This window comes from Morone saxatilis, unplaced genomic scaffold (genome assembly GCF_004916995.1).
Source record: "Morone saxatilis isolate NCDOM2014 unplaced genomic scaffold, NCSU_SB_2.0 Contig9, whole genome shotgun sequence".
Taxonomy (NCBI): domain Eukaryota; kingdom Metazoa; phylum Chordata; class Actinopteri; family Moronidae; genus Morone; species Morone saxatilis.
The window spans coordinates 930,261-944,804 of record NW_023340268.1 but is presented as its reverse complement, the minus strand read 5'-3'; the positions used below and the strand labels follow the sequence as shown (position 1 = coordinate 944,804).

The following is a 14,544-nucleotide window of genomic DNA, read 5'->3' as shown; positions in this document are numbered from 1 at the left end:
TGCAATTCAAATTCAGGTTTTTAATGCAATTATTCAAGTTGGGCAATTCAGTTTCAGCTCTAAATGATTCAAATTCAGTTTCTACTGACACAAATATCAGCCCATACCCTCCACCTTATCTGACTTACTACGACTCAGGTGAGATGGAAGGTGTGACGATTTCTGATTCCCTTAACTTGTCTCCTTCAAGATGAATGCTGTATGTTTCCAGAGGTTAAAAGACGCGGAGGGGGGATTGTGGTTTAATCGTCAGTGCTGCCCGCGATGCACCGCCTGAAGGGCCCGATTAAAACTTTACCCACTGCTGAAAAGAACCGGGCGGCTTCACTCTTTCGTGGCGGACTTAAGGGGACATTCAGGTGGATTTTCAGATGCTTCACGACAGCATCGTCAAAATATGGATGGTGAGGTGTCACTACAGCATCCAGGAGCTTTTCCTCAGAGCCAAACTCCTGGTGAAGACCTTTGATCAAACCTTTGCTGATGTCCATGCTCTTCTGGATGTTTCTAACAAAAGAGCGAGTGAGTCTGATCTCCCCCTGCGCCTTGTCTGACAGACGCTTAACGATGGCGCAGACGTCTAACATCTTCAGGGACTTCCTGGTTTTCAGAGGGGCCTTCGAGAGGATCCTCGTGAGCAGACAAGTGATGATGGTGTTGATTAAACCATACGAGGTATCACTTGACACTGCTGAAAGTCCACTGCCTGACGGTTTAGAGTTTGAAACCATAGTGTTCAAACGCACTGCAGGACAGGGGGAAGAGACGACTGTTGGCTCAGGGGTTACTTCAGGACGTGAATCTTCTGAAGCAACATCAATGTTGCATTTGATAAAAATCAGACTATCAACGTGGCGTCTGAGATTCAAGTCGTCAAAATCAGACAACTCTTCTTCATCATCATCATCATCATCATCAGATGATCCCCAACTTGAGCGAGAGGGTGTTGGACTCTGCCTGTCGCTGTCTTCGGGGGACTCTGGGAGGATGTTTTCCTCTGGTGGGGTCAGCATTTGTGTCATTAGGTCTTCGATGTCTGTAAGTGCACTAGACACTTCGCTGCTATGGCTCGTTTTATGCGATGCCTCTCTGTCCATCCAGAGTAGCACCTGCTGCAAGAACCTCCTCACTGCGTCCTCTGTCATGAAGTACAGAACGTCAGGAGAAAAGGGGAACCGAGTGGTGGCGTCCACCTCCCTCCTGAGCTGAGAGATGACAGAGTCAGAGAGACTTCTTCCCAATGGAGCCACAGGAATCTGATGCGTCTGGCTGCTCCTGAGACGGCCGTACATTTTATCAGTCAGTTCCTTTAAAAACTTCCTGATCTCGTCACTAGACATCTTTTCCAGTGATTTCTTGGGAAGTGCAGCCGGTTCCTCTGGACGGGTTAATTCCTGAAACAAGCTGACAACATCGTTTTTGATGGCCTCAAAATCTGGTGAAGACAGCTGCTTCCTCACATCGAACCCCGCTGTCAATCCGATACAGATGTTGGGCTCACTGTCAACGTCAGATTTGGGCTTTGGAGACTCTGGAACAGAGTCTCCAAAAATGTCGTCAGCAGCTTCTACGAGTCCAAGCTGAGAAGATCCTGATTCCAAGTCGAGACTCACCAGAAAGTCGGGGTCATGATTCTCACTCGCTCTCATCAGCTGTGCCATCACGTTGTCAAATTGCTTTTTGGCAAACGTGAGGAAGCTGTCTTCACGAGCTGTTTCGCTATCGGCGGACGCGCCGTGTGAGGCGAAAAACTCTTTGACCTTATCGGCTATTAATCTCATGTTGAAATGAGGTCTCAGTGAACCGCTCTTCACACTGCTGCTGGTAACATCTGCACTGTCAGGATAATGCAGGTCATCCAGTATTTTCCTGACAATTTCAGATGCCACAGCCTCGGCATCCAGAGTGGTGATTACAGAAGGAACCACATCACATTCAGCCTCACCTTCTTCCTCGATCTCCGCTGTCTCACTGGACCACCTGACGAGGATGTTGCTCACAGCTTTAGTCACAGTGGGAACAGAGATCGCGGACTTTAGGCTCTGAACTGACTCGCGGTCCTCTGGTTCTTCTGAATCCAGAATTTCGTCTGACCATTCAGAGGTCTCCGTGCTCCTTGGCTGCCAACACAGGCACTGGGAGTTCACTTTCCATAAGTATGCCTTCAGACATGAGGAAACAAGAAACACCATCCGGCGAAGAGACGCTGCGTCGGATATGCAGCTGGGGACAAAAACGGCGGGCTCCTCCGGCCAGTCGGGACAGCTGATGGCGGTAGGAACAACAGAGTTTACCTTCTGCGTAACCTCCTTCACCACCAGTTCTGTCAGACTTTGTGTGCTCTGACATTTCACCTGCAGGTGGTGAAGAGCGTCAGCCAAACTACCGGCGAGGGAGTCCCGGAGCTGAGTTTTAAAACTCTCGAAAGGTTCGCCTATATCGGTTTCAGGCGCACTCCTGGGCGTGCTCTTGTGAAACAGTAACACGGCGGTTCTCAGGGCAGCTGTCTGTATGATTTCAGTAATCATATCAGCAAGTACGGCGACTGAGTCCGAGTCCAAAGTCCCTGCAGCTAACATGCTCCACTGCGCTGCAGAGAGCCTCTCAAGATGTTTCTGTACGATGGGCCGAAGAGTCTCTTGAGAGATGAAGACCGTGTCGTCCATGATGGATTGAGATGGCTCCATTTAAGACTAGACTAGTAATTTATTGACCCAGTTCGGTTCTGTGTGGAGCAACTTATATACCGTAACACTGGCAATAAAAGCAGGGACCCAAATCGACGCGGGTCTGGATTTTATAGAAATGATCTGCATCTATAAAACCTCTTAATTCCATCAGGTGGCGCTTGAGCGAGTTTTAAACCTTTTAGATCGCTGACACAAATATAAATGTTTAAACGTCGTTAGATCAGTTACATTTTCCACAATTCAATCGTTCATTTTACAGAAACTATGAAGACCAAAGTAACTAAAACTATTAAAGTTGATTGAAATGAATAAAAAATGAGTTATTTACCGTTAGCTGTTAGCTGAGTTTAGTGCTGAAGGAATTAAACGACCGTCCGATAAACTAATGAAGCAAATAAAAGCGGCTGTTATTAGAAGAGTTCAGGTATTAAACACTTCCACGATTTCTATTGGCTTTGAATCAAAGCGCGCGCGTTTAATGTGCGACGTAACATCAAAAGCCCGCTGGAATTCCTCCGAAGCCCTCCGCGCATGCGCATTGCGGGAGGTTACTGTATCACGTCGCTGCTGGAGTTACACAATCACACATCTATCTATCTACTCTATCTAATCTATCCTGTCTGTCTGTCTGTCTGTCCTGTCTGTCTGTCTGTTATCTACTCTGTCTATTATTATCTATCTATCTATCTATCTATCTATCGCTGTCACGGTGACTTAAAACAGCCGCCACCTGGATGAAAAGCCCGCTCCAGCTGCGCCACCAAGCTGTGGGCACATGACGCAAACTCTAGACACTTTAGACAATTTGGGCAGAAAAGTGTTGAGTCTGCCTCCTTTTATTTCCAGCAGAATATGAACTCCATTTACTACATGCAGAGAAACAACCTGCACAGTTTGCTTCTTTTATTCCACTGTAAACTAAATCTAAACCATTTTTAATTGCGGAAATTAATGTGATCATATTTGCATTAATAATTAGAATCTGCAAAACGGACGGATCATTATTTATTATTATCATATATGGTTATTATTATTATTATTATGTATTATTAACAGTATTCATTATAATCAAAATATAATATATTTTCGTTATTTGTTCCAACCCTACATAACTCCAAAATAACACGAAACTAAACTCTCCTCCCAAACCACACATTTTAGATTTTCCTTCATCTGTTTGTTTTTCATATATGAACCACATCATCTTTTATTTTTTGTTTGTTTACTTGTTTTCTTGTGTATTTTATTCCTGTTCATCAGTGTTGTATCTGTTGTTTTTGCACAATAAAGAAGAAGTAGAAGTATAAATCAGCCACGTCAGCAACATAGAAGTCAAGTACAAATACCTCAAACTTGTACTTGAGTCGATGCAGAGCTTCTTCCCACCACTGGGTGGTGCCACAAACACACCTGTTGGTGCTTGTTCACCTTCATGGAGATAATTCACTGATACTGAAACTCCAACCTTCAGGATGACGAGTCCGTCTGAGAGTCTTAACCTCAAACAGCCCTGTGAGGAAGTGAATGTAGGATAGAAGGAGAGAACACACACCTGAGCACAGGTAGAGTCCGATGATGATGACAATGAAGAGGACGAGTAAAGCTGGAAGAACACAGATCCCCAGGCTCCAACATGGCAGCCTGGCTGAGTCTCCATATTTCAATATTCTGGAAATATAACTGCGTAAATCCCAAACAGTTCAGAGTTCCAGCTTCTTCTTTACATCGTTCTGTGAACTGTGGGAACCTTTACAATCAGGATTTAGAAGACAAACCGGTTTGTAACTGTAACTTCTGTGAAACGTACAAATGAAATGCAGCAGGTCAGAGGAATTAAAGTCGTGGCTGCTGCTGAAAAACGCTGCAGGAGTTTTTGTATTTATTAGAAAATTACTGACAGAACATCCTCAGAACTGAGAAACAGAAGTTTTTCTTATAAAATCGGAGTACTCGCTCAACTGTCAGATGATCTGCCATGAAACAGACATTCATGGTTCCCAGAGGATGAATCCTTTTAACTTTGATGATATGTAACTTTGGAATAAGTCAAAACTTATTGGAATCACATAACTATGAGATTTCTGAAATGTAATTTAAAATAAGTTTCGCATTTCCTGTAATATTTAATTTCAATATCAGCCTGTTACGTTCGCATAACGCTTAAACTGTTGATGGTTGAATAGAGATTGGGGCGGAGTTCAGAGTCGTGCAACCGTTCCAAAACACTACAAAAACTATTTACATTTCTTTTAGTATAATTAATTAAAACAAATCAAAGGTGTCCAGTGAGAATATGATTGCTTGTAGTTTGGTGATTAGACAAAGTATTCACTGGTTGGTGATGGTTGAGCAACTTCCTACTAGGGTAAAGCTCTGGTTCTATATCACAGATACAGGGAGATGTAATATAATGTCCACATATTTATAGTCAGTACACAGTTGTGTCCCAACTGCAAGATAAGTACTGAAAGCAGATTATATCGTCTTGGGAGTGCAAACTAAAATGATTCTGGATGAAAATAAGAAATAAGTTTGGTGATAAGACTCCAGCTGCTCCCAGACATTTCTCTTAAAGTCTTTCACTACATCCTGACAGTAGAGACTGTTAATTATCACACATTTTACATTATTTAAACAGTATTAAACTGAATTTAACAGTTCAGTCTATTAAACAAACAGTAAATATCTGTGAAAAATGATCGTTTAGCAAAAGTGTTTTAATTATTTTATGTGAAAAAAGAACATTTTCTTTAAATATTATTATTAAATTGTTTACAGTGACAGATTATTCACTTTATTGTACGTTAGACGTGTACATTTAAAGGCTATTTGTGTCATTGTATTATTATTGTGATATATTTACAAAAACAGAAAGAGAAAGTGTGATATTTTGTTAGATTTTCTCACCGTTGACAACCAGATTAATTCCTCTGTCCACACGAACAGCCACTTGAGACCGCCCGGTGCAGAAGTACAGCCCGGCGTCCGTCTCCTCCACCTCCAGGATCTCCAGGACCGTGCCGTTCTCCAGGTCCCCCACACTGCTGAAGCGACGGTGGTTGGCAGTGTGGAAGTTGACCGTTGGTTCTGCCACCTTGGAAGGCTTGACTGTCAGCAGAGGCAGCAGCTGGTCTGAGCGCAGGACGTACCAGGTGACGTCCATGTTGGAGGTCAGGTTGCAGGTCAGCGAGACGTTCTGCCCAGGCTGGACCACCAGGGGCGAGCCGAGGACAGGTGAGGCCGAAGACAGGTGAGCTCCTGCAGCACCTGAGGAGGGTGAAAGGTCACTTAGGGGACACTTAATCTTAATAGTGATTAACCTGTAATGTTCTCTGGTTAATGTGCACTAATACTGTATATATTAATATATTGTATTATAATGTACATACTGATTGTTAGTTCTATATATGTTGTTAGATATTGTAATATAATTATTATTTCTGTTCTTTAATGCCTGTGAGCACCTCCAGCAGCTGTACTAGACTAGATTCTGGACTCCACTGCCATCTTAATTCAACTGAATACATTTTTACTTTTTTGCGTCACTACATGTATCTTCAGTGACTTTAAGACAAACGCCACATAAAGAGCTGATAAACCGCCGCTGAGACAAACCACCGACCACAGAGTCTGTAGATATAACATAACATAAACTTCCTCCTCCTCACATTTTCTAACACCAGAGTTACTGAAAAACATCAACAACTTCCCTGACTGACAAATGAAACTGAAGTAACAGAAACTGCAGTTCCTCTAACGACCACTAGAGGCTCCAGCAGTGATTCTCCATAAGGCCCCATATTATTAAAACAGCAGAAATAAACATGTTTACAGCCTTTTTTTACACAACTTGCCCTTTAAGTTAAAGCAAAAAATAAAACACAATCAGTCTACATGGAACAATAATGTGTTTTCTTCAAAAGAAAAGTTTAAATTCCAAATTAAAACACGTCCATCAGGACTAAAACGTCTCGCCATAAAAACAGTTTTACTTCCCGTCTGCAGCTTGGGCCTCCTTAACAAGGGCCCGGGGTTTCCCCACTGTCACTGGCTCTAATACCCACCCTGGTAATATAAAGCATGCATTACATTAATGGCACCCACGTTCTTCTGGCACCATCTTTCTCTTTTCTCTTCTTATCTTTATCTATTTATTTTTTTTGAGAAGTACTTTATTTTGTGTGATTTTGTGTGATTTTGGAATAATTGTATATTTGTATATTTGTATTTGTATACGTGTATATTTTATGCACCAACTGCACCAGGTCACATTCCTGTAGGCATAAAACCTACTGGCAATAAACAAAATTCAGATTCTGATTCTGATTCTGGTATAAACTGAACTGCTTCCTCCTCTTAAAGATTATTTATAAGAGTTTTCCTGGTGGACACAAAACTATATTGTTATTGTCACAAATCAATTCTAATAGACCCCGCCCCCTTAAAAGAACCTGAATGTTCAGGTGAACTCGGATTAACTTTCCACTTCCAGCAGACGAATGTGAAAAACATCCTTTAGTCAAACTGCACAAACATCATTCAAACGACACACAACACAAACGTATACTGACGATATCACATTTATAATAAACTATACTGAATTATTCACATTTATAATAAAACTATACTGACATTATTCACATTTATAATAATACTATACTTGGATACATTATTCACATTTATAATAAAACGTGTATACTGACATTATTCACATCATAACGAGTAATGTCATCATATTAAATACTAAATGCATGAAATCTATGTTGTTTGCATTCATTAGAATCATTTATAACATATTTAATAGTTATTTAACAACATTTTACTCAAACTTTTAGCAGATAAAACGGATTAAAACAACATTAAAACTCTTTACTGCCACACATTCAATCCCACTAACCGCCTGGTTCAGACCTGGACCGCATGACCCAGATAGTACCACAGTACCTGGGTCATGCGGTTCCAGGATGGTACCACAGTACCTGGGTCATGCGGGTCATGGGTGTGCCTCCTGAAACCAGGTGACAACCTCAGACCACCACAAGCTGCTGAACCATGAAACCAATCAAACAACAGCAGGACTGATCCGGATGAGGAAGGAACAGAACTTACAGAGCACAGAGAGGATCCAGGAGAGAGCTGCCATAGTTAGACCGGGTTCAGGTGTGAGTGTTGGGCTGCAGGAGGACAGACAGTGGAGGACAGACAGGTTGCCACAGACACACAGACAGACAGTGACATTAGTGGGAGGAAGTGAGCAGGACTTTATTTAGAGACCACCAACATTTTTCAAAGGAACATTTTCTGCTGAGCACAGAAGATCAGCCGGGGTCTGAGTCTGAGTGTCAGTCTGTGGTTGCTTTAGGTTTCATTTCTGCACAGAGCCGTCAGCTGGGTGGGCGGGGCCAGGGACACCGGAAGTGCTTCAAAATAAAAGCGTCTAAAGGAGAAATAAATCCACAGTTGATGTGTTTATGTTTATTAAAATCTAATTTACTTGTTGGAACAAGTTATTGAAATGAACTAAGTGTACTTAAAAACAAACATTATGGAGCTTTTTGGAATAAAATATCGATTTCACAGGATAGTAAACATGTAAATATAATATATAATATAAAATAAATATAAATAAATATCCTGAAAACACAATATAGCTTAAACATCACTGATTTCATATTAAAAATAAATGATAAAATGTATTGAAAGTGTCTTAATTAACTGATTTATGAACAGAGTGATGCTTATAAAAGCCCAACATTATTATTATGTCATATAACAGCAGAAATTAAAAACCAACACTAATAAAAACTAATTAAAACATTAACTTGACCAGAATAAAACTCAATACAACTTTGTTATTGTTTATTTTATATATATATATATATATAAATATATATATAAATATATATCTCACTAATGTTTAAAAAAATTATTTAATATTTAATAAAATCACAGTTTCCAATAAAAGAGTAGTGTATCTTTAACTAAAGTTTAAATATATCTTTCATTAGTATGACACTTATTACTATATATTTCATTATCAGTCAGTAATAGAGGCGCTTTTATTGTGGAATGTCCACCGGAAGTGTATCCAGGAGCAGGCTTGATAAGCTGCGGTCTGCAGAGTAACTCACACACACACTCACACACTCACACTCATCTCTGTGAGCGGAGGAGAGAGAAGAGGACTGAACTGAGTATCCAAACAGCAGACATCATGAAAACGCGACAATGGTAAGAACTCTTTCAAACTAAAAGCTTCCTCCACTCTCAATGCAAATGCTCTTATTTTGAACTGTTGCACCTTGGGCTGCAGGGAGACCACAGAGAGCACAATGGGCTCATCTGCAGAGGGGACAAGTCTTTTATTTAGTTCAGATCATTGACAGAATATGGTTCAGAGTGAGAGAGTGAGACAGTGAGAGAGTGAGACAGTGAATCAGCTGCTGAGCTGCAGGCGGTCACACTGCATCAGTTTCATTATTGAGGAAACCAACTGGTGACTAGAAACGAAACTTACTCTACACTCAGGTTGCTGCGGTTTAAGTTTCACACTGCTGACAATTAATATTCAAATTACATCAGAATAATACAAATAAACACAAATAAACACAGATAAATACAAATACTGGTTTATTCTGTTCTGCTCTCTTATTGGCTCAGGACTCTGATTTAAAGCTCCCACATTAACATACTTTAATATTCTGTTTTTAATAATAGACTCACACTCAAACTTGTTCTGTAATCAGATTAATTCAGTATATTTAACCAGAATATAATAAAATAATGAATATAATGTGATTTTCAGTCAGTCAGAGATCGACTGCGACCACACCCTGCATCACTAATTAAATACATATGTAGATTCCAGTAATGTTTCATAGTGTTTCTGCATCATTGAGATCAAATGATGAATGTTTTTAATATACAAATGATAAAACTGAACTCTATCATCATTAAATCCAATCATTAAATCTTTGTTCTATAATGTTTAACATCCTTTAAAACCTCCGTATGAGGAATAAAATGAGTTTCTTTCTGCTGCTGCGTCCTTTAAACTTTAAAAACCTAATTTAAACAAGATATGAATATTTATAATGTTTGTTCTGATGCCTGTGTGACAGATTCTATCGTATCTCTTCATTCTTTCAGGTTCTTCGTTCATCTACACTGTCTCCTGGTTGGCAGTTTAGTTGGTGAGTATCTCCCTTCATTAACACTGTCTGTGGTTTGAGGAGTTAAAAAAACTCCTGTTGGTTCAGAAATCACCTAAATACCTCTAAAAGGCAGCAGATGTTTGTGGTCTGACTCATTTAATTAAGTTAAAATCAGGTCGTGACCATCAAAAGTCTTAAATTGTGTAAATAAAGACGTATGAAAGAGATTAAACGTCATAAAAACATCAGATTATGTTTAAAATTAGGACATTTAATATTAAAGTCTGTTAATTACCTGGTTATTATACTGATATCTACATATTACATCCAGTTAATGATTAATAACTTTCCTTGTAACTGGATCTCGTTACTGAAACCATATTATAATAGATTTATTATAATATAATAAATAATATCTGATATATGATCGAGGCCACGCTGGGCGGAGCAGTTTTAGATATTAAAGATGAACTCTGATTTGTTTTTATGATAAACGAAAGTGCAACTTAACAACCGGTTTAATGGTTCAGCAGCTCTACTGAATAAGAAGGAGAAAAAAACAGTTTGTGTAATTGCTGTTGTTGAAGAACAATGATGATACAGTGTGATAAAGCTTTATTTAAATCACTCACACACACACGCACACGTGACTCGAGTCAGTGAATTACGATTGTATAACACATAGAAACATGAATATTTATGTTACATTTTATTCAGGCTGTATTACATCAAAGTAATGTTTAGTTTTATATATTTAATGTAAAATTTCAACAACTTACATAAAAAAGTGTTTTCCTTTTTATTTTTTTTGCTGAACAATCACATTAAACCCTCACAACATGAATAAATACAATATATAAATTGATTTGGACTCGATAAAAATCTCTCTCTCTTTCCAAAACCTCAGCCACACCTTGTTAAGTGGTTGAGGGACTGAAGGTAAATACTTTAATTAGAGCTTCAGGTGATGTTACACAAACAGAATCAGCAGCTTTTTATCTCCTAACTGGTTATAAAACAGTCTGAAGCCTCTTCAGAAACAAACTGGATCTTTCTATAAAGTTATTCTGAAGGGTCGGAGGTGCAGTGGAGACATTACTGCTTCTGTCCACCGGGGGCGCCACAATCAACACAAAGTGAAATAAATCTGAGGGGCCGTGAGATGATTAATGGGAGAGGAAGGAAGAAATATTGGATAATTTGACATCTGTGGACCTTAAACAGTTAATAAAATGAAACCATGTGAGACGTTTAGACGAGGACAGACTCTCACTGCTTCAACCTTTAGAGTTTATGTGTATTTTATTAGTATTTTGAGGATTTTGATGCCATTTGGTTTCATTACAAAAATGTGATAAGTTAAACCCGATACTGACTGAAACCGGTTCTATGATCTTCAGTTAGAGACATAACCTTGGACCAACGCCACAGGTATCTGCGAACAATGAATAATGTGTACGTATCGACACATTAAAACTCCTTTAACCCCGGAAACTGGCAACAACAATTCACCTGGGTTTAATTATTCGTTTTCTTGTAGATACATTTCACATTTTTGCTGCTGAAACTTATAGAAATTATTCAGAAGATGAAGCCTATATATATATATATGTGTATATATATATATATATATATATATACTGTATTACAACATTTTGTGTTGATTCTGGCGCCCCCTGTGAACTCTATAAACAAAGACCATCAGAGAGAAGACTGGATAGAAGTGGTCTTTGTTTTAAACTTTATTTTAAATCTGTGTAGTACCTTTAATTAAATCAAAAGCACATTATTAGCCTCTGAAAGGGAGTGGAGAACAAATATAAAGTATAATATATCTAAGAGGAGCTGAGGCTGAACACAGTATCCTCTGACGGAGGTCGTCCTCTATTTCCTCCTTCCTCTCTTCTTGCAGACTCCTCTTCCCTGTCCTCCTTCTCCTCCCACCGACCGCAGTCCGTCACCAGCAGGGTGGGCAACCAGGCTGTCCTTCCCTGCAGCTGGAAGACCAGTCTGGATAAGGAGAGCTGCCACATCCAGTGGGCGACCCTGGAGGACACGGTGTTCGAGCTGCGGGGGGAGAGGAAGTGGGAGGCCGAGGCATTCGTGGGCCGGGTGGAGGTTCCTCGGGAGAAGCTCGGGTCCGGGGATTGCTCTCTGATCATCCACGACGTTCAGATCGGCGACACAGGGAGATACGAGAGCTTCATGGTGGTGGACGGAGTGAGGGACATGAAAACCAGGGTCTTCATTCAGAGCGTCAAGCTGTCTGTGTTTGGTTAGTTCTTCTTCTTTCTCTTCTAATGTCCTCTACTGTCTCGTTTCTTCATCGTCATCGTCTCATTCTCTCTCACTTAATCTCCATAATCTCATTTTTATTTGTTGACGTCTTTGCTCTGTTTTGATCTCAAACGTTTTTCCTCTCAGACCATAAAACCAAGCTGTCCCGACGTCCAGGTGGGGAGCTGGTTCTGGATCTGTACACCCGTCACTCTATGAGAGTGGTCTTTCAGGGCAGGTAAAGCTTCTTTCCGACAAATGAAACCCACTTTTTCACATCCGCTGCCCTTTTCTGACGTCTGAACTCTTCATTTCTTCCACCTCTTATTCATCTCGTATTTTGTCGCCTGTGCTGTTTGTTCCACGCAGCCCGTATGGACTGACTGTTTGCATCAAACTAAAGCAGATTACAGGCTGCTGGTAAAGTTATGAGTCACCCTGTGAGGTCTGCTTACACAATGGAGGATAAATAGAGACACAACCATGTGGGGGTTTTGGAAAAAGAATTGTCTCTTCTGTGTCTAAGAACTTTCCAAAGGTTGTCGATGTAATTGGTTCATATTTTAGTTTGAAGCTGCGCAGCAAACACAGGATGCAGGCTGTCGGGTTTACAGAACAAACTGCTTGTTTAAGAGCTGAATGAACATTTAATGAGTCACTTCAGGCATTTATTAGACTGCGTCACACAGACTCTTTCTCTCATTGTTCCTTCTGTTGCAGTTAGTTTGTGAAGTTAAGTTATTGTTCTTGCTGACGCTGAAATGTAAATTACCAAAAAATGACAATCATAAAGAATAAACTGGTTTCATTTATGTTCAGTGTTCATGCTTTTGTTATTGCAGCAGCTTTATTTACACACAGTCTATACTTAAAGTCAGTGGTTCCCAACCCGGGGGTCGCATAGCCTTCTTGATTTTAAGGCGTGCTAGCATTTGGTTCACTTCTGTGAAGACATTGAATTGTCTAATAAAACAATGTCCAAGAAAACACTGAATTGGTAAAAAAAAACAAAAAAAAAAACCTATTAATTCATAAAAAATACATAATACAGACAGAATTGTATAAAAAGTTCCCTAAACAGGAAATAATCTGCTCAGAATAAATCCAAATGACTTTGGGATAACTGTAGAGTTTTTAATCCAGAATTAAATACTAATAAATAAATGATAGATTCCCTTCAGGGAGTTACGTCTAACAGTCTCTGAACTGTGCTCCACAGGAACAGCTCGGAGTGGTCAGATGTGTGGATGAGGGGCGACGAGGACACCGAGCGTCTGCAGAAAGACCTGATCCAAGAGAAGCTGACGATGAAGCAGCTGAAGAGCTCAGACGATGGGACGTACAAAGTCCTGGATGAGCATGGGCTCGCCGTCAGCACCGTGCAGCTCTATGTGGAAGGTGAGAGGCCTGCGGGGGCTTTAGTCCAACTTTAGGCCAATGTTTCCGAGTGAAAGTAGCTTGCACTCGCTCCAAAAGTCACTAAAGATGGACAGTTCCTCAATAGTAACACCATTTCTGTCGCCCCCTGGTGGCTGGTTGCAGTATAGGTTACAAACCCCGCCTCCTCCATGTTAGCAGACGTGACAAACTTGAGCAAAAGTACACGTCAAATACATTTTTCTGTCGTTCTCATCACGCTATGATTTTTTGGTTCCACGTCATGAAAACGGGGCGTATGGGCGGGACCTCGATACCGCGCCGTCAACCCTGTGATCACTACTGCTCAACAAGATGGCAGCCGCTTTACCCGGGATATCGTCTCTGCTCAACCCCACCAACGGCGGCCTACGAGCGCAGCACAAGAGGAGAGGAAGAGACTCCGGCGCAGCATCGGAATGAAGTACAATATAATTAATATTTCTTGTATTTTTCCTGATGGTCTGAATAAGTCGCTGAATCTATCGCTGAAGTCCTGAAGATGCAACACTTATAAATTGTTGCTGTGACTCGGCAGAGAGACTCGGACCCGGAGGATCGTAAGCGACCTGTGTGATGTCATCGAGGAGGAGGTGCCAGGAAGAAGAAACTAAACAAACAATGGCACCCCGAAGCGGTGTGTATGATCCCGGCTGTCTTCTGTTTGGAGGAGCGACTGGAATGACACTGCCTCTCTCTGGGTTGGATTCAATGTGACATTTGGTGGCAAACTGCTGTTTTAATAAAAGAAACCATGGAGACACAGAACGGGCTCATCATTAAATATAACGCCAAAAAGTTAAATGTTCATTTTTTTAAAAATAAGGAAATACAGTTATAATTTGATGATCGTTTATTGTTTTCTATTGTAAGTTTTATTATAATTTAGATCCAAATTGAATTAATACAGTAAAATTAAATACATTTATGGGTCCCTGGTTAGCTCAGTCGGTAGAGCTGGTGACCCATGTACGGAGTTGCTGCAGCGGCTTGGGTTCGAATCCGAC

General features: G+C 40.5%; 1 protein-coding gene and 1 long non-coding RNA gene across 4 annotated transcripts in view; one reads left to right on the top strand and one right to left on the bottom strand.

Annotated features, from left to right (window-relative positions):
• The window catches only part of LOC118343127, a 10,506-nt gene extending 6,160 nt beyond the window's left edge, over window positions 1-4,346 (bottom strand). Inside the window, exon 1 of the long non-coding RNA XR_004797531.1 lies at window positions 4,243-4,346. This is a non-coding gene — a long non-coding RNA (uncharacterized LOC118343127). The remainder of the gene's footprint in view (window positions 1-4,242) is intronic.
• Window positions 4,347-8,785: 4,439 nt separating this feature from the next.
• Window positions 8,786-14,544, top strand: part of lgals17 (galectin 17) — a 7,837-nt gene continuing 2,078 nt past the window's right edge. The window contains exons 1-7 of one of the 3 annotated variants that reach the window (XR_004797505.1): window positions 8,786-8,921; window positions 9,840-9,883; window positions 11,757-12,119; window positions 12,269-12,359; window positions 13,341-13,519; window positions 13,919-13,961; window positions 14,076-14,174. Coding sequence is in view for 1 of the 3 variants with exons in the window: in XM_035681479.1 (XP_035537372.1) it covers window positions 8,905-8,921; window positions 9,840-9,883; window positions 11,757-12,119; window positions 12,269-12,359; window positions 13,341-13,519 (694 nt within the window). In the remaining 2 variants the exon portion in view is untranslated. The remainder of the gene's footprint in view (window positions 8,922-9,839; window positions 9,884-11,756; window positions 12,120-12,268; window positions 12,360-13,340; window positions 13,520-13,918; window positions 13,962-14,075; window positions 14,175-14,544) is intronic. The other 2 variants (XR_004797506.1, XM_035681479.1) reach the window with 2 other exon arrangements.